The sequence below is a fragment of the Hippopotamus amphibius genome, chromosome 2, assembly GCF_030028045.1.
Source record: "Hippopotamus amphibius kiboko isolate mHipAmp2 chromosome 2, mHipAmp2.hap2, whole genome shotgun sequence".
NCBI lineage: Eukaryota > Metazoa > Chordata > Mammalia > Artiodactyla > Hippopotamidae > Hippopotamus > Hippopotamus amphibius.
Window position 1 is genome coordinate 147,308,419 of NC_080187.1, and position 23,360 is coordinate 147,331,778.

The window sequence follows — 23,360 nt, forward strand, 5'->3', positions numbered from 1 at the left end:
GATCCTGGAACTGGGGCAACAGGAGCAGAGTGGCTGTAGGGTCAGGGCAAAGCAGTGACAATGAGGAAACGTGCCAAGTAGCTGAGGATTGCATCATCTTGTTACACAGGCAGCCTGGCTGGGAGGCCAACAGGACAAAGGGACAAACGGGTGGATGAAGAGTGTTGGCCTGGAGGGCAAAGTCGGTTTTCTGATGGAAGCACTTGCTTAAATGATGGGTTTCACTGGCTCACGCTCACACCAACCTCTCTGTTTTCTCTTCTTTCCAAAACAACTCATCTTTCAGGATCACACAAGACCTCAACATCCAAGCCGCCATAGTACTATCTCCTTCTTTCTCTAAACTCCTTTATCACTTATCTGAATTACTCCTTCTGATCCTTATCACCTGAGTTCCTACCAAAACTATCTACAAACATTAGGGTGCACTGACTCTGTGCAAAGCAGCAGCCACAGAGAACACAGAAAATTTTAGGATGGCATCTGTCCTTAAGCCTCTCAGAATACAGAAGAGAGATACACATGTGGACAGATATCATTTACAGCCTGGTTGCTAGGGAGGAGCCAAAGGGACAGAAGAAGAGTAAAGCTTAGAGAATGCTGGAAGAGCTAGGATGTGAAGAGGCCTTGAGGGATGAAGAGGATTTTGATGCATAGAGGAGGTGGAAATAGGAGAAAAAGGATTGTGTGTGTGTATGGGAGGTGGTGAGTGTAGCGTACACAACAGAGAATAGACTGAGAGAGCAGGTTACTAAATATTAACTAACTTAAAAAATACATATTTATTTATTCACTGAGAAGAATCATCCTTTATTGAAATACTAAGGAAGGAAAAGTCTGTACTGTTATGGTTGGCAGATTTCAAGTTTAAAAAACACACATGGGGAATCTCCTGGCGGTCCAGTGGTTAAGACTCAGCTCTTTCACTGCCATGGGCCCAGGTTCGATCCCTGGTCAGAGAACTAAGAACCCACAAGCTGTGCACCGTAGCCAAAGGGGGAAAAAAAGAAATAAAGAAAACACATACATGGAGTTTCTCACTTCACATTAATAAGGAATTACTGTTCAAGCTTTTGTTATCTGGCTGAAAATGCTAGTTCCAGAGAATTCGGTGCCACATGTCAACAGGAAAGTCAAGTTGGTTGGCAATGGCATCAGTACCCAGTGAAAAGATGGAAAAATACACAGTGTGCTGCTTCTCGTGGACCTCTCCCTTCCCAGGAGGCCACAGATGGTTTGGGATCAACCCCTGACCTCTAGGTGAGGAGGTTTCCCATATGCTCCAGATTATAGACTCTTAATGGCCACCTCAGAAATTAAGCCGTCCAACTTGACGCCAGGCACCCATGCTGACCCAGAATCCTCATTCTGTGACTGGAAACTACACGGGGTGGAGATTGAGGGTGGTTCACCAGCTGCCACAAGGGCTAACTCATTTGCAGGACTCGTGGCGACACTGCGCCGCAGGCAGCCACCTTGGGCAGAGGAAGTGCCTGCTCTGAGGAGGAAACAGCCCTTGAGAGAGGGCACTGCTCAGCCTGGCAGACAGTCACTCGGGTGGTACCAGGGATGGCATCTCATCCAATCATGTGAAACGTCAATTTGTCAAGGATTACAGCTTTCCATGTGAGTAAAAGCTTCACTTCCTAGAGTTTCACAGAGGAGGAGATTTCCTCAGAAACCCAGGAAAACGCTTTCCTTGAGTGAATATTATACCACCTAGGAGATTCTGATCCTGAAGCCCAGGATCAGATGGTGGGCAACATTCAAGAGTTAAATTAAACCTGACCACTGGAGAACTGAACACCTACCCCTAATGCACGCCCGCTTATAAAAACCTTACCATCTGATGGCAGAAGACAGTGAGTATCAGAGGGTGACAAACGCATCCCCTTTTCTCTGGTCCTTCTCTGGTTTTAGCATCGAAAGTTCCATATTCTGGGAAACCTATCAGTCCTGGGAAAACCAGGATGTTTGGTCAGCCTAGTAACAGAGGCCAATAGCCTAGGTTTAGCAACTCAGCTTTCTCACCTTGACCATTTTGGTTTGGGCCGTGTCCTCAGAAACACAAGCAATTTTAAGATGAAGTCACCTGAAAACGTGACCTCACTGAAGTTAACCATCAATAATCAGTCTCAACAGAGATGCCTCTGAGTCTTTTATCTTTCAGGAACTCTCTTGCAAGTTCCCCAACAAATGTGCTCTGAAGGTCTGGTGCCTACATAATAAGCCCATCAGAGTGCTACAGATCTACTTCTCAATTGTTAATGGCTTACCACAAGCATCTCAGGAAATATTTGCACAGTTCTTAAAATGGGTAAAATCAGGTCAATAGAATTAAGACTCTTGGCAATTAGGAGATTATCCTATAAAAAGGACAAAGCTTTAGTGTTCAGCCAAGGAGGAAAGGATCTAAATCTGATTTGGAATGTCTCTGTGAGCAAGAGGGAATTAAGAATTTAAGCCCAAGATAATGAAATTCTTTTCAACTTGAACTCACTATAAATAAGCCGTGCTGGCTCCAGAATTTCTACCCAGGAGGGGTCTAGGAGTGGCAATCTGACCGGAAGGGAACATGTGAAGCTGCTTCTGCATTTTATTTGTGTTTTATTTAAGACTGAGAAAACACCAATTGTCCCTATTGAAGACCCTTGCCCTAGCTTCCCCTGTGCCATTACCACTGCAAACAAACAGTAAAATAAAAAGGAGGCAAGGAAGGAAATGGAAAGGGGAGTAGGAGTTTATAAACTCAGTGCTTTGCTCTTTAGATCTGGAAAATAATTCCATATACTGCAGCATCAGAGAGATCTGAATTAGTGCTTTTCTGTTGAGTACTGCTAATCATTTAATATGTCCTTGGTACACTAGGACAAAAATAGTGTATCTTGCATATGTATATATACACCATATATAGTATTTTTTATATATAGAATCAGAGTTTAATTTGGGGTAAATAAAAGAAAAATGAATATTACTGTTAGGAAGGGAATGTGTATCACTGCAATAGAGAGGGAATTGGTATTGCTTGAGAGAAGAAGTATTAGGAAGCACAGTTGTGCAGAAACCAATAAAAATTTTTGTTTTTGTTTTTTGGCTGTGTTGCGCAGCATGCGGGATCCTAGTCTACCCCCCTGCCCCTCCTCCCCTCAACCAGGTACGGAACCCGTGCGCCCTGCAGTGGAAGAGAGGAGCCTTAACCACTGGACCACCAGGGAAGTCCCTAAAAATTTTTTTCACAATGAAAAAGTTTTAAAAAATGACCTTTTAAAAATACCTCCCAACAATGGAGTCTCAGAGAAGTAGATCCTCAAATGTTCATTAACTAAGACTAATGGATGACCATTGGCAGGAAACTAAAGATATGAACTAATTATGATGAGAACAACATTTCAATAGGATTCTTGTTTGGAGTTTGTACTCTGGTGGGTGAGGAGAGAAATAGAAAAAAACACAGAAGATGAACCCATTACAATCCACAGAAAGGTCAGGGGTTTCTGCCATTCCCTTATGAGTGTCTGAAGCAGCTTCAAAGAGGAAATTCTCAGAAAGGGCACCATGGCATATGTGAGTCAACTACTATTTCTGGCTTTGTGTTAGAATGGGTGGGACCCTCTTCTCCAAGTTTCAAGTATCTCTCTAACTTACGGAGGACAATAACATCCAGTTCTTATTAACACAGGTGGCAGCTGGTTGCAGAAGAAAGCTATTACCTTTTTGTCTCTGGGGAAGGAAGGACCCACAAACATGTGGCTGAGGTTTTGATCACACTGCTTCCCTTCTCCAGACCCTGTAGGGACTTACAGATGTCTCTTGCATCCAATAAAAACACTTCAGCCATCTGCTTTTAGGCTTGTCTATTAGCTAAGTGCTCCATCACATTCCTCCTAAATGCCTTCATCTTCAGCTATACCACGACCCATACTGACAGGCCTGCTAATGAGTGAAAAAGCAGAAGCCTGGTTTCCCACAAGGAATATATCCATTTTAATAGCAAGTTCCAAAGATGGGGCACCTGTTCCTGTCTTCCCTTTCTAACCAGGACCTGGTGATGGTAACTATAAGGGAAGAGCAGAGGCTGCAAACTGCCTTTCTGCATATGCCCGGGGTTGCCCTGACTTAATTTAAGCCAATCTATCTTCTTCCAGAGACAGCATGGTGACTTCCTAATAAACAAAACTTGATCAGAGCCAAAGGTACACCTGATTCCCTGGAGCACCCCTGAGCAGCACTGATTGCATAAGTTGGAGACAGTATGGTTTCTTTGGCCCAAGCACGTGGCGTTCACCAAAATGGGAACATCCCCCATTTGCACCTGTCTATGGAAAACGAGAGACAGACTGGCATTATATTTAAAGATTTGGCATTGTGAGGAACCCTGTCCTGTCTGGTCAAGGGTATGGCCCTTGATTTGGGGTACATGTACTCCACTGATGAAGAAAAGAGAAAGACACAAATCCCTAGAGAACAAGGTGAAATGTGCTAAATGGACATAGAAGCTACATGCTGGGGAAACCCAGGGTAGGAAGATGGAAGAGGGGCTCCTTCTGACTGAAGAGGAGTTGGGGGAAGTCAGGTAAAGTTTCTCAGAATAGAAGCTATTTAAAGTTTTTCTTACAGAGTACATGAGCCATCTTGGTGGAGAGAGAAAGAAGGGATTTGGGGGAGCTGGGGATGAGAGCCTAAGGGGCAGGCACCTAACAGGCAATGGGAGAATGCCATGGGTGGTGAGGCTGGCCAGGTAGGCTGGGGTCACACTGTAGCACCCTGGGTGCTGGCCAGCTTGAAGAACCTAACTCAAGTGGTATTATGACAGAGTGGGTCAGAGACAGGGAGGCGACTCGGGACACTCCTGTGAAGCACAAGGGACTGGCAGTTACACAGGTGAATATATATGTAAAAGGCCCTGAGCTGTATACTTAAGCTTTGTGTATTTTAATACATGTAAATGATGTCTCAAAAAAGTCTTTAAAAGAAAACAACAACCCCGAATAGCCAAAGCAATCTTGAGAAGGAAAGATGGAGTTGGTGGAATTAGGCTTCCTGACTTCAAATTATACTACAAGGCCACAGTGATCAAGACAGTATGGTACTGGCACAAAAATAGAAAGGAAGATCAGTGGAATAGAAGAGAGAACTCAGAGGTAAACCCGAGCACATATGGGCTCCTTATCTTTGACAAAGGAGGCAAGAATATACAATGGAAAAAAGACAGCCTCTTCAATAAGTGGTGCTGGGAAAATTGGACAGCAACATGTAAAACAATGAAATCAGAACACTTCCTAACACCATACACAAAAATAACTCAAAATGGATTAAAGACCTAAATGTAAGGCCAGACACTGTAAAACTCCTAGAGGAAAACATAGGCAGAACACTCTATGACATACATCAAAGCAAGATCCTTTTTGATCCACCTCCTAGAATAATGGAAATAAAATCAAGAATAAACAAATGGGACCTCATGAAACTTAAAAGCTTTTGCACAGCAAAAGAAACCATAAACAAGACAAGAGGCAACCCTCAGAATGGAAGAAAATACTTGCCAACGAAGCAACGGACAAAGGATTAATCTCCAAAATATACAAGCAGCTCATGCAGCTTAATAACCAAAAAAGCAAATAACCCAATCCACAAATGGGCGGAAGACCTAAATAGACATTTCTCCAAAGAAGACATACAGATGGCCAATAAACACATGAAAAGATGCTCAACATCACTAATCATTCGAGAAATGCAAGTCAAAGCCACAATTAGGTATCACCTCACATCGATCAGAATGGCCATCATCACAAAGTCTGGAAACAACAAATGTTGGAGAGGGTGTGGAGAAAAGGGAACTCTCCTACACTGTTGGCGGGAATGTAAGTTGGTACAGTCACTATGGAAAACAGTTTGGAGGTTCCTTAAAAAACTAAAAATAGAACTACCATATGATCCAGTAATCCCACTACTGGGCATATACCCAGAGAAAACCATAATCCAAAAAGAAACGTGTACCGTGATGTTGATTGCAGCACTATTTACAACAGCCAGGACATGGAAGCAACCTAAATGCCCATCAACAGATGAATGGATAAAGAAGATGTGGCATATATATACTATGGAATATTACTCAGGTATAAAAAGGAATGAGATGGAGCTATATGTAATGAGGTGGATAGACCTAGAGTCTGTCATACAGAGTGAAGTAAGACAGAAAGAGAAAAACAAATATTGTATGCTAACTCATATATACAGAATCTAAAAAAAAGGTACTGATGAACCCAGTGACAAGGCAAGAATAAGGATGCAGATGCAGAGAATGGACTGGAAGACACGAGGTTGGAGGGGCGGGGGGTGAAGGGGAAGCTGGGACAAAGTGAGAGAGTAACATAGATATATATACACTACCAACTGTAAAATAGATAGCCAGTGGGAAGTTACTATATAACAAAGGGAGATCAACTTGATGATGGATGATGCCTTAGAGGCCCAGGACAGGGAGAGTGGGGGGCAGTCGAGGGAGGGAGGGAATATGGGGATAAGTGTATAAATAGAGCTGACTGACTTTGGTGTACCTCAAAAACTGGTACAAGAGTGTAAAGCAATTATATTCCAATAAAAAAAAAAAAGAAAGAAAAGAAATCACACACGCACACACAAAAGTAGTAGAGATATCCAAGGGAAAAAACTTATAATATTCAAAAACAAAAACAAAAGCCCAAGGGATCCAGTGTCCCCTTGTCCTAGAGCAAGGGGAGTGGGAATAGTTAGGAGAGGGTAGATACACAAGAAAATCCTTCTCTTTGGGTTCTTGTCCTTACCTTGTAGCCAGGGCCCCCAGCCCGAGGGTCCTTCCTCTAAGAAACTCTTCCAATGCTTGGTGACAGTGCAGTGGTCCTCGACTCAGAGGATGTTAGTGCTGAAAGGGTACTGCAAGAGAGCTGCCTGTTTGATTTCATTTATTTATTTATTTATTTTGGCTTAAATAACAGAAATCATTTCTCACAATTTTAGAGGCTGGAAGTCCAAGACCAAGGTGTGAGCCAATTTGATTCCTGGTGAGAGCTCTTTTCCTGGCTTGTAGAAGGCCACCTTCTTGCTGTGTTCTTATATAGTAGAGACAGAACACTGGTATCTCGTCCTTTTCTTATCAAGGCACTAATCCTATCATGAGGGCCCCACCCACATGACTTCATCTACCCATACTATTCTCCCAGAGGTCCCATCTCCAAATATCATCACAGCAGGAGTTAGGTCCTCAACATATGAATTTTGGCAGGGACACAGTTCAGTGCAGAGAACAACCCATGTCCCCAGCCACACTGGGATGGTTCGGTGTGAGTTAGGAGATGAGGTAGTATACACAGCTAGAATCATGGGGTCAATCAGCCCTATTTTTTTCATGCTTTACAGTTAAAGAATTACCATCAGAAACACTCAAACTTTTCTTCACAGTTTAAAACTAGAGACATATGTAAAGCACAGCTCTAGAATGTTCCCCTCCTCATGGCTCTGTGACTTCTAGTCATTGAGTCATTCACCTCCCAACAAAAAGCTGCGGTATTAGAAGTTTATGCAGTGTCTGCCACATGTATAAATAAAAAGAACATTGATGCTGTCTTGGATAGTACTTTCCTGTCATAGCTTCATGATATAAGACTGTTTCATCTTATACACAAGGAAACCAAGGACTGGAGGGTTTGTCACTTGGTCAGGGTTCCGAGGCTAGTTTAGAAGATGACCTCGGTTTGCATTCTAATCTACATTTCAAATCAAGGCTTTTTCTCTACACCACTGCTGCTAACAGGAAATCTGAATGAAAATTTGGATGCTTGACAGAATTCTGAAGCTGTTAAAAATCAAATATTAGAAGATATGTAGCAGTGTGGGTAAATGTCCATGGTATACTAAGTGGGTTTTTTGTTGTTATTTTTAATTTTTTGACTGCGCTGCGAGGATGTGGGATCTCAGTTCCCCGACCAGAGGTTGAACCCGCACCCCCTGCATTGGAGGTGCAGAGTCTTAACCACTGGACCACCAGGGAAGTTACCATGGTATACTAAGTGTTAAAGCAGGTTACCAAACGTTACATATGCCCCTGATTTTGTTGAGGGAAAGTATGTGCAGCAGAAAAAACCCCACAGGGGTGATGACCAAAGTTGTAATTATATGTATATCTGAGGAAGAGACTTACAGATGATTTTTGTATGTTTCCCTTTATTCTCCATTTAAAGAAAATGAATATGCCTTATATTTTTTATTTGGGAAAAAAATGGAGCCCTGTATCATCATCTAAATTTCCTCATAATTCTGATTTGAGCTTTTAGTCTGCCTGTTTCACTGAAAGCAAACACTTCTTGAGAACAAAAAAAATGAATCGCTAGGTAAATACTGATCTGTTGCTAAGTGAACGAGAGACATATCATCCCATCTTAGGAAAGTTTTCCTCTAGAGGTTAAAAGATTCACTTCTAATTTATCTTTGGATAGGTGATCTCAGATTTAAAAACTGACTTTAATGCTGAAAGGAGGGAAAAAAAGTCCCTATTCTTCTAACATGTTTTCAATGTTCACCTTTCACCGACTTTTTCTTCTACACCAGAATAGCAAGATACTATGTCCTAGTTCCGGACATAAGTCATAATAAATGGCCACTTTCAGTTGAGGTTACTGAGTAACACCATCAGCTAGTTATAAATCAATTAACTGAAACTTCTGGCCCAGACGATTGTTTGTGAAGGCTGCAGACAGGCTTCCTCTGGGAAAAAAAGCTTCAAAGTACCAGGAGAACTATTTTTACCCAGAACAGATATGTTTCCTGCCCTCAGCTTCAAATACATGGAAGGCTGTTACAGACGTGCCACACAGAGAAAGAACATCAAGGCCACTGGCTTCCGATGGTAATTAAAGTAGAAAAAGGGTCATGCAGGAGTCGGAAGGCCACTGTGAGGCCAGTCCTGCTAGACTCTTGTCGTGGGCTGCCCCTTTCTTCTCTCAGCCTCCTGTCTCTCACCTGTACTCTGAGAAAGGTCTCTGTCCCCCTCCATGTGGATAGGAAGGAAGCCAGCTCTGGGGTCACAGACTTGGGTCCAGTCTCCCCCCTGCTACTCCTTGTTTCCCCATCCTTAAAGTGAGAGGAATAATGAATCCAACCTCAAAGTTGTTAAGAGGATGAAATGGTACAATGCCCATGAGAGTTACTTGAAATTTTAAATGCAGAAATGTGGACAAGAGAGAGTAACGGGAAAACATTTTGGTGATACGCTATGTGAACGCAAGATATAGCTTTTCCCAAAATTACAGTTTACATAAAAAATAAGAAGCCAGTTAAAAGATGGATGTGAAAAGTGAATCCTTTGGCCCTTTAATAATCATTTGTCATGACCAAGTCAGAGAACATGGGTGTTTGGCATTTAGCTGTTTAAGTAATGTTCCAACATGCTCTATGAGGGCTGGTCCTGTGCTCAATGGGACAGGTCTCGGAAGTACATAGCTTCTGGGGAACTTGTCCCTTCACAGTCACCTTCAAACCAAAGCTAAGTCCTAAACATGTGTCAGCTCTGTCTTTAACCTAGGCTGACCTCCACCCCTCCCTGATTTGGGTTTCACCAGGAAGGAGTGTGGTAACTGGTTAACGAAGGGGGTGGAGGGAGAGGGTGGCCAGAGCCACGAGGCCATAAGGAGGCTCTATGACCAGGGATGCACTTCCATCCTAGGACGGAGGGTGGGGGTGATTGCAACAGAGGTCACATGGCGCCAGGCTGGTTCCATAGACTTATTGAGAAAGGGTGCCAGGAAGGGGAAAAGCAAAGAGAAATTGTTGGACTTATGTCTCTGGCTTGTTTTTCAAAGGAAAACAAGAAAAGAGGTTTAAAAAAAACCTGCCAAAAATGTGCTTTTTTTTTTTTTGAACACTTTGAACAATTAGTGTGGAATGAAACATTACATGATGTTTACCCAGAGCCTGGACAGAAGCAGCTTTCCCAGGGCTTCCTTTAATTACTCAGGAACCAGTGCTGGGTGGAAATTTGTACTTATCTGCCTATAATTTTGTAGGGCTTTTAATACCTTGGTTTTCAAAGGCTCTCTACAACGAGAAGACCCAGGAACTGGGTCCAGCTGCAGTCCCACTCAATCTCAAAGTGGGTACAAACGTCCCTTGCTAGTCCTGATGAGTGCATTATCTAAATTAAGTACGGAAGAAAAATGCTGGACAATTTTGAAAATATACCAATTCTGTGCATACCCCTCAGAGAGGAGAGTTTTCACTGCAAACACTGCTTACCAAAAACACCACATCCTTGATAATGGTTGTGGAGCCTACTATAATGTAAAGTCCCCTCAGCAGGGGCAGGTCCAAATTCACTGTGCTGATATCTACATGGTACATGGCAGTCCACAGGTGTTAGGTAACATGACTCAGTTATGTCTCTCTCAACTTGACAGCAACTTTTTTGGAGCCATGGCATTGTTGTCACAACTACCAGTGAACTGTACACAGACACCCAAAACACCCGCAGCCCACAGCTCTTCACCCTTGGCTAATAGCACATGAAAATGAACTAGACAACCAAAGAGGACAAGGCAAGAGCCCAAACTCTCAGGTGTCTCTGCTGCCCATCTACTCTTAGAAGAGAATAATTCACCCAACAGAGGGGGTGAGAGGTTATACCGGCATAGAGGGAAGAAATTCTGCTACTTCCACCGAGTATCAGAAACTTTGTTTTTCAGGTGCTCAGGGGACATGGTTGGGATAAGACCGCTCTCTGAGCAGCGTCGATCTGAAAAGGCATACCTGGCAGAAGGGAATAAGCCTGAAGAGGCACAAACAAGGTGAACAGCAATGACAAGGAAGGAAGAAGGAACGCAGACCTAGGAGCGCATGGGATGCTTCCCGCAAGATGCTTGGCCCCAGCGCTGCAGGAAGACGGAGTTATTCAGAAGACATCAACAGGGGAAGATTTCACCACACATCTCCTGAAAACAGCATGTGTGATGTGGAATGCAGATTCCCTTTGTTTTACAACGATAGTTTCCTCTGTCAGAAGCAGCGCTCACCCCTGCCACCTCCAAAACACAGACCTGGGGCTTCTGCAGGGAAACCTGATTCACTCGGAATCAAAACCCTCTCTTTGAGTGGATTCTCTTCGCTGATGTTCAGTATATTTTTCAATAAGGCAGAGGGACAGTACCCAACGAATGAGCCTGTGCTTTCTTTGCTTATTATTTTGGGTCAAGATGATTTCTCTGTGTTAGAACCGGCAACAGAGCATTTGATAAAGGGCTAGAATATTGTCCAGGTTTTCCGGATCTCCTTAAAAATGACTACTGCTTTCTGCAAAGTCCTTGCTGTGGATGATGACATCACACTATGGAGGAAGAGATGTTTCCAGGCAACAAAGATCTGAGTCTGTCTCCTACCTGCCAGGATTCAAACACCAAACTCCTGTTGAGCTGGTGGCTATTGTAACACCAATGACACTTTTTTACATGGATGCCTTGAGGACACATTGCGAAAAGGTTTTTCTCTGAACACGGCAACGACAGATCAGCAGGCGGGCGTGCAGCTGGGTTTGAGGTCTACTCACTCTTTGGTCAGAAGAGGACAAGACTTGAGCAGGAAGCACGAGAGCCCCGAGTCCTGGAAGTAGAGTTCAGGCGGGGCTGTGGGGCTCTTCAGGTTCAAACACCGGACAATCACGTATAGCACAGCAGCCACTGCGGCCAACTTCACCCCGTCAAACACGGCCGGGAGCTCAGGGGTCTCCAGCATGGCATTCATCTTGATCTGGGGGGCAGGGGTACAGGCAGGTTTAGAGGCACGTGGAGAGGGGACGGGCCCACCACCCAGAGAGACAAAGCCAGCGATGACCTGTCATGATGCAGATGTGCCCGCAGAACCCACCCTGGCTGATGCCATCGGCGCCGTACAGGCGCCAACAGACTGGAGAAGGTCCAGGTCACAAACAGTCCTGAGCGCTAATATACTGGGCTGGGTGTTGTTTTTTTTTAATCTAATGAACATTTATTTCTAAGATGAGCAAACTGGAACATGCTGAGGACAGCGTCCTGTTGAGAGCAGGGGAAAGAAGGCCAATGGGGGAGGTACGAGGGGGACCAGGAGGTGAGCTCTGATTTCTGTTACCAGGCAGCCTTGAATCTCTCTGTAGACTTAACCTGCACCTGCTGCACCAGCTGTGTGTGAGGTGTGGTGTTTACAGCCTCACACAGAGACATGAGATGGAACTGCTGTCGCCACCAGGTGCGGCTGCCCTGCCTGCCGGCCCCACCTCTGCTTGCAGAGCAGGAAGAGTCTGACTCATCCACCTGCTCCCTTGGAGGCAGCCCTGGCACTGGAGTCAAGTTCAGACTCAGCCCAAGTCCAGTGGTCCTTGCTCCTAGGAGCTGCAGGCAGTGTGCAATGGAACTTGGCCAATTTTTGCCACTGAGGGCAACTGACTATAGCTGTTAGTCCAAAATTGGGCTAAAAGTGGACCAAATTCAACCGCTAGACCAAAATTAAAAACCAGAGTATGGAAAATGTATATGCATACCTGGCTTTTCATCTTTTCAGGTAGCTTTATCTTGTACACAAAACACACACACACACACACACACACATACACACACACAAGAAACCAAACATCAACAGCAACAAAAATCTAGTCTTTTCCTTGCTGCACGGCAGGAAAACAGAACATCAGCTGTTACCTTAAATATTGGGGAAACCACAAGCTAACAAAAGGGAGAAAATGGCAACTCTGGCAGCCAAGGTAGCTATGGCAACAGCTTTCCCTGGAATGGTTTCAAGTAGCTTCTGCTAAAAACAGCATGAGAACTCCGGTGGCCAACAGTGCACACAAAAGAGGCAGGACAAAACAATCTCTCAGAAACGTGTTGGGGGCATAACCAAATGAGCTCATTTGAGACCTACAGCCAGGCCAGAGAGGTCTCAGAAGCCCTTTTCTGAAATTGAGGTGATTTTGGCAAATACAGGACCCAAACACACTGCTGATGACGGCTCTGGTAGGGGTTCCAACTGGGTGAGGAAAGGCAATCAAAGATCCCACAAGTATCATATGACATCACTCATATGTGGAACCTAATTTTAAAAAAGAAACAAATGAACTTATTTACAAAACAGAAACAGACTTACAGATATCGAAAACAAACAAAGGGGAAATGGAGGGAGGGATAAATCAGAAGCTTGGAATGAACACACACACACACACCCCCCCCACACTACACAAGATAGATAAACAACAGGGACCTACTGTATAGCGCAGGGAACTCTATTCAATATTCAGTGATAACTTCTAAAAGAAAAGAATCTAGAAAAGAATGAATATATGTATATGTATAACTGAATCACTTTGTTGTACACCTGAAACTAACACAACATTGTATATCAACTATACTCCAGTTAAAAAAAAGAGATCCCAGCTCCTTAACTTACTGTCAGGGCAAGAAAATAATTTTTTAAAATTTATCTGGCATGATTTAGCATCAAGGCTGGACCTCAGAATATACTCTTCAGCTGCATCAACCTTTGACCTTTTAGGAGCTGAGAGTTTCCTTAAAACATAAACTTCTGTGGGGACATGTCACCTCACTCCTGGGGCTATGTCCCCCAAAGGCTATTCCCCAAACTCTTAAGACAAGGACTTTTAACTTGGGGTCTATAAGTCCCCTGTGGAATTCTAAGGTCCAGGAACTCCCTGAAATGATACATGAAAGTGTGTGTGTCTGTACAGTTTTCTGGGAAGAGGGTCTGCAGATTTAATCAGATTCTCTGCTGGGACTGTGACCTAAACAAGTACACAGCACTGCACTCAAAGATGCTCCAGGGGTCCCACCTGTGGCCCTTGTCCCTAATCTCTCCAGACTCCTGCCACCTATGCCAGTCAAACCGACGATAAACAAATATCCAAGATGACACAGTTTGCTAACAGGGATTTTTTTTTTAAATTATTTTATTGAAATAGAGTTGATTTACAATGCTGTGGTAATTTTAATAGGGATTTTTAAGTGTAGTGAGTGAAGGGCCAAAACCAAAACCTAGCATGAATTCCAGTTTCTCTGACACGATGCTGGTGATAGGGAAGTGAAACAGACATTCTTCTTGTCCCCTTGGTTGCAAAAAGAAAAGCGGAATGCATTGGATGGCTTGACTAATTTCCTGGCTAGTCTAGGGTACACCTATTGAATTAAAAACACATAAGTCCCTCCGTCTCCACTTGCATTCACTACTTACTGATGTCATGGAAGATGGGGAGAAGAAGCAAAAAGAAGAGTCTCTCCAACACGTACCTATGTCACCTGTTCCTCTCTACAGCGAATATGCACTGTTCTTGAAGAGCCGTACAGCTGGGCCAGTCAGGCGGTCTCTTATTCAATTTAACCTAAAAGCTGCAAAGATTGGATGGTGATGTTTTAAAGGTTGAGAAAGAAGCAATTTAATTGAAATACAAGCATAGTCTAAGTTTTTCTGCATTTAAAGTCTTTAGGGAAAAAACAGTTTCTTTAATTAGCATGTGTGACTCACTCTTGGCCGTTTAGACAGACCTGTGGGGGAAGCCTTTGTGAACCCACAGACTGACGGGTTCTCTGTGGTTTCCAGGAGGAGTTATCTTCTGCATTCAGAACTCTGGCTAAGGCAAACTCACACTGCTTTTGTTCTTTATCTCATAACATAATCTTCAGAAACACCTGATAGATATCATCTCTGTGTGACCAATGAAATAACTTAGCCAGGCTTAGGTCAAGACAGCAGGCAGCTGACTTTCTCCATCTTTTCCAAATATACAGCAATGACAGAAAAAATATGAGCTGAGAAAAGTAAAAGGGTACAGATGGGCTCAAAAACACAGTTCCAGAAACAGAACAGAACTGAAAGTAATGAGTGGGGAGCCGTAACACCTGCCAGAGCTGGTCCATACTGAGGAAGATGGAGGCTGGCTGCACAGGGCCATCCGGAGCTAAACGTGCCCACCGTGAGATGGGGAACCAGAGCCGGGCCCACTGGGTTAAAGATCTGTGGCTTCCAAAGCAGAAGAGGAAACAAAACATAGAAAGGGGGAGGGGGAGACACAGCCAGTGTTTATATAGCGTTCTTTATGTGCCAAGCTCTGCTCTTCGTACTTTACGTGTCTTAATGCTATTAATAGTACCTCTGAGGTAGGTACTGTTATTACCCCCATTTTACAGATGAGGAAACTGAGGCATAGAAAACTTGAGTAACTTGCCCAAGGTCATACAGCTAGTAGGTAGAGAAACCAAGATTCATACCAGGCTCCAAAGAATGTGCTTTTAACCACCACGCTGTGCTACTTGAAAGCAGGAAAAGTGAAGAAAGAGAGAAGCAAGAAGGAAAGTGGATAGTAGCTGAAAACACAAATGAGACACCAAAAGCTTGCTCAAAGTCACGCAACTGTAAAATAGGAGAGCTGATATTCAAGCTCAATTTTCTCTGATTCCATCACACCAAAATGATTTAAAAAGAAAATGAAAGCCAGTAGCAGGGGAGATTCAATTAACCTTCAGAGTAACCTTGCTCAAATTCAAATTTTTATTATTTCTTCATATTCTGACACAAATTAGCCACAGAGGACCAGGCTTTGTTGGGCAGGGCACTAAAAAGCAATGTCTCCAGCCACATCACAAGCCACTTGACCTTTCCAGGGCTTGGCTGTCAACTAAAAAACAAGGGATGTGCCAGATCAGAGATCTGGAACGGGCAGCCCACGGGACGGCATCGCATTTGACTGGTATTTTAAAAAGCTGAATTTATTAGCTGCTCACGTATAAACGTCAGGAGATTTCAGATAAAAATCTGAATCTCTGATTTTTCTTGAGAAAAAAATCCGAAGATTTGGCAACACTGATCCAGCATTCTCACATGGCAGCAATGAATGGAGCTGAACGGGACTGCCCCTCTAGACAGACAGGCCATGCTCTCTCCAGGTTGCCACAGTCCCCACCACTCCCTACCATGGTCCTCAACAATGACCTCTGGCCTACTTAATCACTGATGGTACCTGAATGGTCCCTGTAGGCATCTGAATATGCAACCCTTGGAGAAATCTATCTAAGGCCCCTGCTAGCCCTGGATACGTCTATACTGATTGCATACACTATCAGTATATGCATAAATGATAAATTAATAAAAAAGAATTGTGGAAAGGCAGAGTAGCAAATAACAAGATGTAGTCTGTTTTATTTATTCATATTTACACAGATGTTTATTTACACCTTCACTCTTTCCACAGACTATCTGAGATAGCTTCAAGAGAACACTGAATAGGGGACTTCCCTGGCAGGCCACTGCAGGGGGCGTGGGTTCGATCCCTGGTCAGGGAACTAAGAGCTCACATACCGCGCAAGGCACTGCCAAGAGAAAAAAAAAAAAAGAACGCTGAATATACTTGCACAGAGAAAGATTCAGAGAGGCGGCTGACTGCTGACTGCTTCCATAAGAAGTCCCTCCTCCCTTCTTCGCAACAGAAACCTGGAAAATGTGCCTAGCTAGAAAAAACTAACTACAGATCCCAGACTTCCCTGCAGGTAGGCGAGTCCACGTGACTAAATGCTGGCCAATACTGCAGGGGCTGGTCTGCTTTCTGGGGATGCTCCTTAAAAGGCAGGGAGCTAACTCTTCTTAGGTCCTTTTCCCTCCCTGCCTCCCTGGATGCAGACAACATGGCTGCAACTCCAACAGCCATCAGGCCATGAAGTGACCTTGAGGTCATTCTAGAAGCCACACTGAGAGGACAGCAGAGAAGAAAGACAGGGGCCTGGGGTCCCTGATGAGTCCATGGAGCCCCCACGTCAGACCTAGACTGCCTATCTCAGGAATTCTTTCTGAGAGAATAAACACTTGTGTGTTTAAACCACTGCTATTTCTAGACTCTTTTAGTTTGTAATATCTAATGACACAGGAGGAAGTACTATCTCCTCAAATCTTTGCGGGTGCTACACTGGCTGGGTTATTATTAGAGCATAGGCAATTTTTCTTTTTCTTTTCCGAAATTCATAATGACTACAAATTTCTTTTTATTACAAAAGAAAGCCTTAAAATAGCAACTAACAAAATCTAAAAAAGAAATGAAGAAACTCTGAACAAGAAAAATACCCATGTCAAGATATACAACTAGGCATACGACTAAGCCAAGCATGTATCTGAGCTTTCTGACTGCCAGGGGGAAGAGGGAAATCTAGTCAGACCTACAGTTTCTCCAAAATGCAGAGCTAATCCGTATTATGCTCTTCTTAGCCCCAGAAAGCGTGACAGATACTCAAAGAAAACAGGGTTTTTCTGGCAAGAATTTATAAAAAAAAAAAAAATTCTGTGGGACTTTACATAAGGGGACCTTGAGTGATGTGACAGGCAATGTCCTCCTACAACTTTTTTTAATAGAAAATGCAATAGAGAATTAATTTCCACAACCCTTGAAAAATGCCAAGGATTTAAAATTGAATTTAATTCAGTGAAGGCAATCCTACGAGAGGTTTCTAATTATTATAGTCCAAATACGGAGCCTCGAACTGAAGGCCTGAGGAGCATGGCAGTTCTCCTGCACGTCACTAGGGCCACTTCCTTGAACATCAGTGGGTGTAAGGACCTGACCACCTACTGTGTGCCTGGCACTGTGCTAAGCATTGTGTAGAACCACAATGAAGTTGAATTCTCATTTTAACTGGGGAGAAAAGTTTATGTTAAGGCTAAATATACTTTAGAAAGTTGGGGACAAGAATAAGTAGTCCAGGAAAAAATTAACTGGGGAAAGGACTCATGGAGCAGCTAGAACTAGAAGTGGGCCTTCGTGAGGTATAGATTTAGAAGACGAGTGTGTAAGTCTGTGTGAGAGAGATTGTGTATGTGTGTCCACGTGCGTGTGCACTATATACATTAAACCAGGAATTAACTGGCAATTGTAGAATAAAACTCTTGATATTCATTTTAACCTATTTTGCTGCATTTCATGGTCTTCTTTCTTTCTAAGTTTGACCTTCCACTAAAAGTTAATATTCTGCACTTGCTCCAGACATAACAAACAGCTTCTACTGTGCTATTTTGTGTGCCCCTCTCCCTTTCTGGGCAGGTGAAGTCCAGTTAAAATGGACATCAGGCAGCATAGGGCTGCGTAAGCGGAAGACGCAAAGAAGACATGTCCCCGTCCCCACCCCCATCCCCCCAACCGTGCACCTGATCAGCACTTCCTCCACCCGGAGGCCCACACTTCCCTGCTCCCACCACAGTCTTCTTATGAGTGGGACTTGGGTGCTGTAAATGATAGTTAAAATTCCATTTGTCATCTCGACACTAACTTAGAAATCCAAGGTGCTGTCAAAGGCCCAACAGTAAAGGAGCTTTCAGTATTGCCCTCCATCTCTAAGACATGCTCCACTGGCATCTCCACCAGTGGCAGGGCCTGAGCTTCTCACCACTCCCCCATGATTAAGGGCATTACTTTAAGATTCAGCGAGAGACGTCCCAGTCTGGGGGTTCTGAGACGTGGGTCCTCATGTCTGCTCTGCCCCTTCTCAGCTGGTGACCTTGAACAAGTCACTTAATCTTTCTGGGCCCTAAAGAACTCATCTGTAAAATGAGAGGATTAGATTAGAAGTCAATGATGCCAAAGGTCTCTCTCAGCTCAAAATTTCTGAGATTCTAGGGATAGAATTGCAGTACTTGGTTAAAGAGCACAGGAAACTCTCTCTCTGTTCTCTGTAACAGAAGATAGCCCTGTTTTCCAGCCTACTTCGTGGACCATTAAACAATAAAACTCATCAGAACTAACAACCCTCAGGGCCTTTGTTCTTCCTTCAAATAGGTTAAACAGTTACATATTTTCAGCTGTGCCATTTATGCCAGTAATTCCATCACATGCATTCCACCTCCATGGGTGAGTGATGATTTCAGCCTCGGAATATTAATGTTCACTGAAAATCTAAAACTTACTGTGAAGAAAAAAAGAAAAAAAAAATAAGCAGAGACCTCAAACAGAGAAGATTCATTACCTGGTATACTGGGGTGAATATTGTTCCCCCAAAATTCACATCCACCAGGGACCTGTGGATATGACCTTATTTGGAGATAGGGTCTTTGCAGATATAATCAAGTTAAGATGCGGTCATACTGGTCACGGTGGCCCTCAACCCCACAACTGGTGTCCTTGTAAGAAGAGGAAAATCTGGACACAGAACACAGAGGAGAGGCCATATGAAGATGGAAGCAGAGACTGGGGTGATGCACTTCTGAGTCAAGAACACCACCGATTGCCAGCAACCTCTGGAAGCTAGGAGAGAGGCAGGGAACGACTTCCCTCAGAGCCCTCAAAAAGAACCTGGCAGACCTTCAGGACCTTACTGACACCTGATTTTAGACCTTAGCTTCCAGGATTGTGACGGAATAGGCCCAAATTACCTCTCACAACTCAGCTGTTCCACACCATTAAACTCTCCTCCATTTTGCCTTAGTAAATGCTAACCTGACAGATAGAAATTACCACAAAAGATACTCCTTCCCAACTGATACAGAGGCCTCACCAACAATGAAATAACTAGTGGGTCCCCTGCTTGGGGCTCCTCCAAGTTTAAACTTAATCCCAGGACACACTCTTGATTCTTCTAAAGAGGAACTGTGTTAGACTTAAGAAATTGCTGGATAGCAAGGTTTGATCACCAAGGTGCAGTAACAGTTCCACGGTGTGGTCTCATTTCTGTGCTGAAAGCAGTCTGGTGGTGCACAGCCTGGACCCTCTCCTTCCAATACACACACCCTCTCCTGCCAGGGGATCCCTCCTTTCCCGTGGACACCATTCCTTCATCTGCACCTCCTTCCTGCAGGTAAATCCACTCTTGTCCGGCCCAGCTCTCCTAGCAAACCTCTTCAATGCCCTGAAATAAAACCCTATGTCAGGGACTTCCCTGGTGGCACAGTGGTTAAGAATCTGCCTGCCAATGCAGAGGACATGGGTTTGAGCCCTGGTCTGGGAAGATCCATGCCTCGGAGCAACTAAGCCCATGCACCACAACTATTGAGCCCACCAGCCACGACTACTGAGTCCACGCCACGCCTACTGAAGCACACATGCCTAGAACCCGTGCTCCACAAGAGAAGCCACCGCAATGAGAAGCCTGCACACCGCAACAAACAGTAGCCCCCGCTCACCGCAACTAGATAAAGCCTGTGCGCAGCAACGAAGACCCAAAGCAGCCAAAAACAAAACAAAACAAAAAACAAGCTTTCTTCTTCAAGAAGGCCCTGTGAGTAGACAAAAACTTCACGTTATGCCAATCTGTCAGCCTTTTTGGTGGCAACTTAGATAAAAGTAGTTAACCCAAAATGTAGGCAACATGAGAACTTTGGGGAGAAAGCAGGGAGGAAAAGGGCCAGTTTCTCCCCACTTTATCTGCCATTTAACTGAAGAAATCAAGCCTACTGCACGCACACACAAAGTCACTCCGCACAAGGGGAGAAAGAAGCCCAGAGCAGACTGCTGGGACAAAGCCCGGATGCCCCCTCTGAGCTGTTTCTCTGCAGTGGTTAAGCACCCACTGCCACAGGGCTGGGACAGAGTGAGAGGCACTGCCAGAAGGTTCCGAAGACTGTCCGAGTCTACCCAGAGCTGTGCACCCTTGATGACCTGGGTCGATTTGGGCCCCATTCTGACCTCACAGGGAGATTTCAATTCCCTGCCTCTGCCAGCAGCTCACAGCACCGTCTCTCAGCACAGCCAGGCTGTTCTAGTCCTGCGTGTCCTTCTCCCAAAAAAGAGTCCTGTTGGCTGAGTCTTCAGCGTGACTGGATTTTGAAATCCCCCCTTTCACCACTGCCACCACCTTAAGCCCTAAATGATGGAGAGCCCCGGCAACAAGAGGGCCAACCCTGTTTTCCAGAGATGCCAAGAGACTGATTAGTTAGTTAATTTCTGAACATTAAGCATCAAGTACCCAGACCCACTGCTTCAGCAGATCAAACCAGGGAGGAGCCCTGGGGGCCTGGGACCAGGTTATGACGCTGGGAAGTGGGTGGTGGCAGGGAAACGGAAAGATCTAGTCCCACGTCCCTTACAAATCAGGTCCTACGAGGTGAAGGGAATGTCCAAGTCACACACAGTTTGGTAAAGAGAAGAGAATTTACAGATAATACATTTAGGTTAACCTCACTCTCAGTTGCATTCAAAATCAAGAGCTTGAAATCGCCTTTTTGTGCGAACTCACTCATGTGATAACAGTCTTATTTAACAATATTCTCCCACAAAGTCGTAAGCTCACACCCTCATCCTGCTGAAATTTCAGATGTCCTACAAGTTTCTAGTAAGAGGAAAGTTACCCTGTGAGAGAAAATGTGAACCTCGTGTTTAAATATCAGGAGTGGCTACTCACCCACAGCTTTCACAAAAGAAAGTCACTAAACCAAGAACAGCTGGAGACTGAGTCACCCGTTAAACACGCACATTTAATTGAGCACTTTTACCTGCATTTACTAAATTACTGAAAGGCAGCTGGCCTCTCCCATTAGCAAATAGTCTTGTTCTAAGAGTAGTATTTTCTACTGGAGGACAATGGGGAAAGCACTTAGCAAAATCGCAAGCAAAATTGTTTTCTCTACCATCAAGAAACCGTTTAGTGCATACCTGAGAACAAGCCAGACATCCTAAGCCAGGAGTTTCCTCTATAGAGATCCGAGAATTTTCTAATAGGACAGGCATTCTAATGGAGAGATTTGATAACTCTAACATTGTATTAAAAATATATATATACTGTTAATTACAGTATATAAATATTTTATATACAGATTTTAATTAATCCGTAATATCAAAAGAAAATCTCAGTTTACCAGAACCCAACAAACCCAAGCACCTAGTTTACCGGAATTTTTAGGAGATAGGTCACAGCTGAAGAAAAAGGCATCTCCAGATTCACTGCACAGAAGAAACTTCTGGGGCATGTGCTGGGCACAGTAAGGAGGTTTCTCGCAAACAAGCTTCCAGAAGGAGGCAAGTGGGGATGGGGTGGGAGGGCAAGACCTAGTGCCTGGCACAGCCCTTGGCTGAAGAGTCACGGACCCCACGGAACTCACTAAAACAGAGAAGAAAGTTTCACCCAGAGCTGCAACAGAAAGCACTCGCAGCAACCTCCAGTTAATGAGAAAATAAAAATAATGGGAGTCCCCATTCCTGAGCATTCTGGGCTGTCCCAAGGGCCCCAGAGCCAGATGGGCGCACAGTACTTGGCTGATACACATACTCTGACGCTGTAATGGGAGTATTACCACGTGCAGCCCTTTACAATCCTTGCCTTTATCACGCTTGCCTTTTACCACACAGGCAGCAAGAAGTAGATCTGTGAGGAGACCGGACCCACGGGTCAAGCCGCGCGCCCCTCCCTCAGGGAGAGACACTTCCGCCCACTGGCAAGGCCGCCTGGCAGGGCAGGGCTGGGCTCGTTCACTCCCGGCCTCTCCCAGCTCCAGGCTCTCTGATGATAAACTGTGCCAGGACGTGACAGCAGTAGCTCCCCTCAGGCCTTGGCCTAGAAAGCAGGAAAGGTTCTGGGCATCCTGTCCTTCCGAGACCGAGAGAAGGTTCTAGGGGCAAGGGCATGCAGTGTACATGGCATTTTAAGGCAGGCTTTACTTATTTGTTTTATGTACCTCAAGCACTGTGGCTAGATACAGGATCTCCTGCCAGCTTGGAGCCGTAAGCTTAAAGGTCACAAGGATTCCACTGTGACAAGTGCCCAAACGCCACCAGCCAAATGCAGATACATACGAAGAGCTGATTCACACTCAGGCCCTTTAGGCTAAAAATGAAGGAAAGGGTATTTTGAGACAGTCACTCTTCTGAGGCTGAGCAAGCCAGCCCCAATACGGGGCCTCCAAGGAGCCCCTTCCCAGCCTCTGGCAATCAGCCCTGCTGATTCTGAGAGCTAAACAGAGCCTTGTCCTCAACTTCTAGGTCACAACCCAAGTGGAAGGACCCAGATGTGTTGGATTATGGATGTCAGAAGAGAGAGGGGATTCCATTTGTGTCTCTATAGAACTTCCTCCCTATGGCATCTGGGGTTATTCTCCCCTCTGAGCATGCTGTGCTGTGCAGGTCTGGGCATATCATGTGCCCTCTCTGCGGATTTTGAAGCTTGCCCTAAGAGCTCATGTGATATAACCAAATGACAAAGATTTTATTTTTTTCTTTGTTTTATTTAGATGTATTTGATATACAGCACTGTATGAGTTTAAGGTACACAGCATAATGATTTTTTTTTTAAGAACTTTTATTGAGATACAGTTAACAGACAATAAACAGCATATATTTAGAGTGTACAATTTGGTATCCCAATCTCCCAATTCATCCCCCCCAACTCTCCCCGCTT

At 44.4% G+C, this 23,360-nt stretch overlaps 1 protein-coding gene across 8 annotated transcripts in view; it reads right to left on the reverse strand.

The window, feature by feature from the left end:
- The window catches only part of ABHD2 (abhydrolase domain containing 2, acylglycerol lipase), a 108,583-nt gene that overhangs the window by 68,290 nt on the left and 16,933 nt on the right, over positions 1 to 23,360 (reverse strand). For 2 of the 8 annotated variants that reach the window (XM_057721538.1, XM_057721539.1), the window contains 3 exons: positions 14,292 to 14,390; positions 12,916 to 13,083; positions 11,570 to 11,769 (listed from right to left, as the gene is read on the reverse strand). In XM_057721538.1, coding sequence (XP_057577521.1) covers positions 11,570 to 11,763 — 194 coding nt within the window. In that variant the 5' untranslated portion in view covers positions 11,764 to 11,769; positions 12,916 to 13,083; positions 14,292 to 14,390. Of the gene's footprint in view, positions 1 to 11,569; positions 11,770 to 11,886; positions 12,501 to 12,535; positions 12,558 to 12,915; positions 13,084 to 14,291; positions 14,391 to 22,641; positions 22,664 to 23,360 lie in introns of those variants that run through there. The other 6 variants (XM_057721534.1, XM_057721535.1, XM_057721537.1 and 3 more) reach the window with 5 other exon arrangements.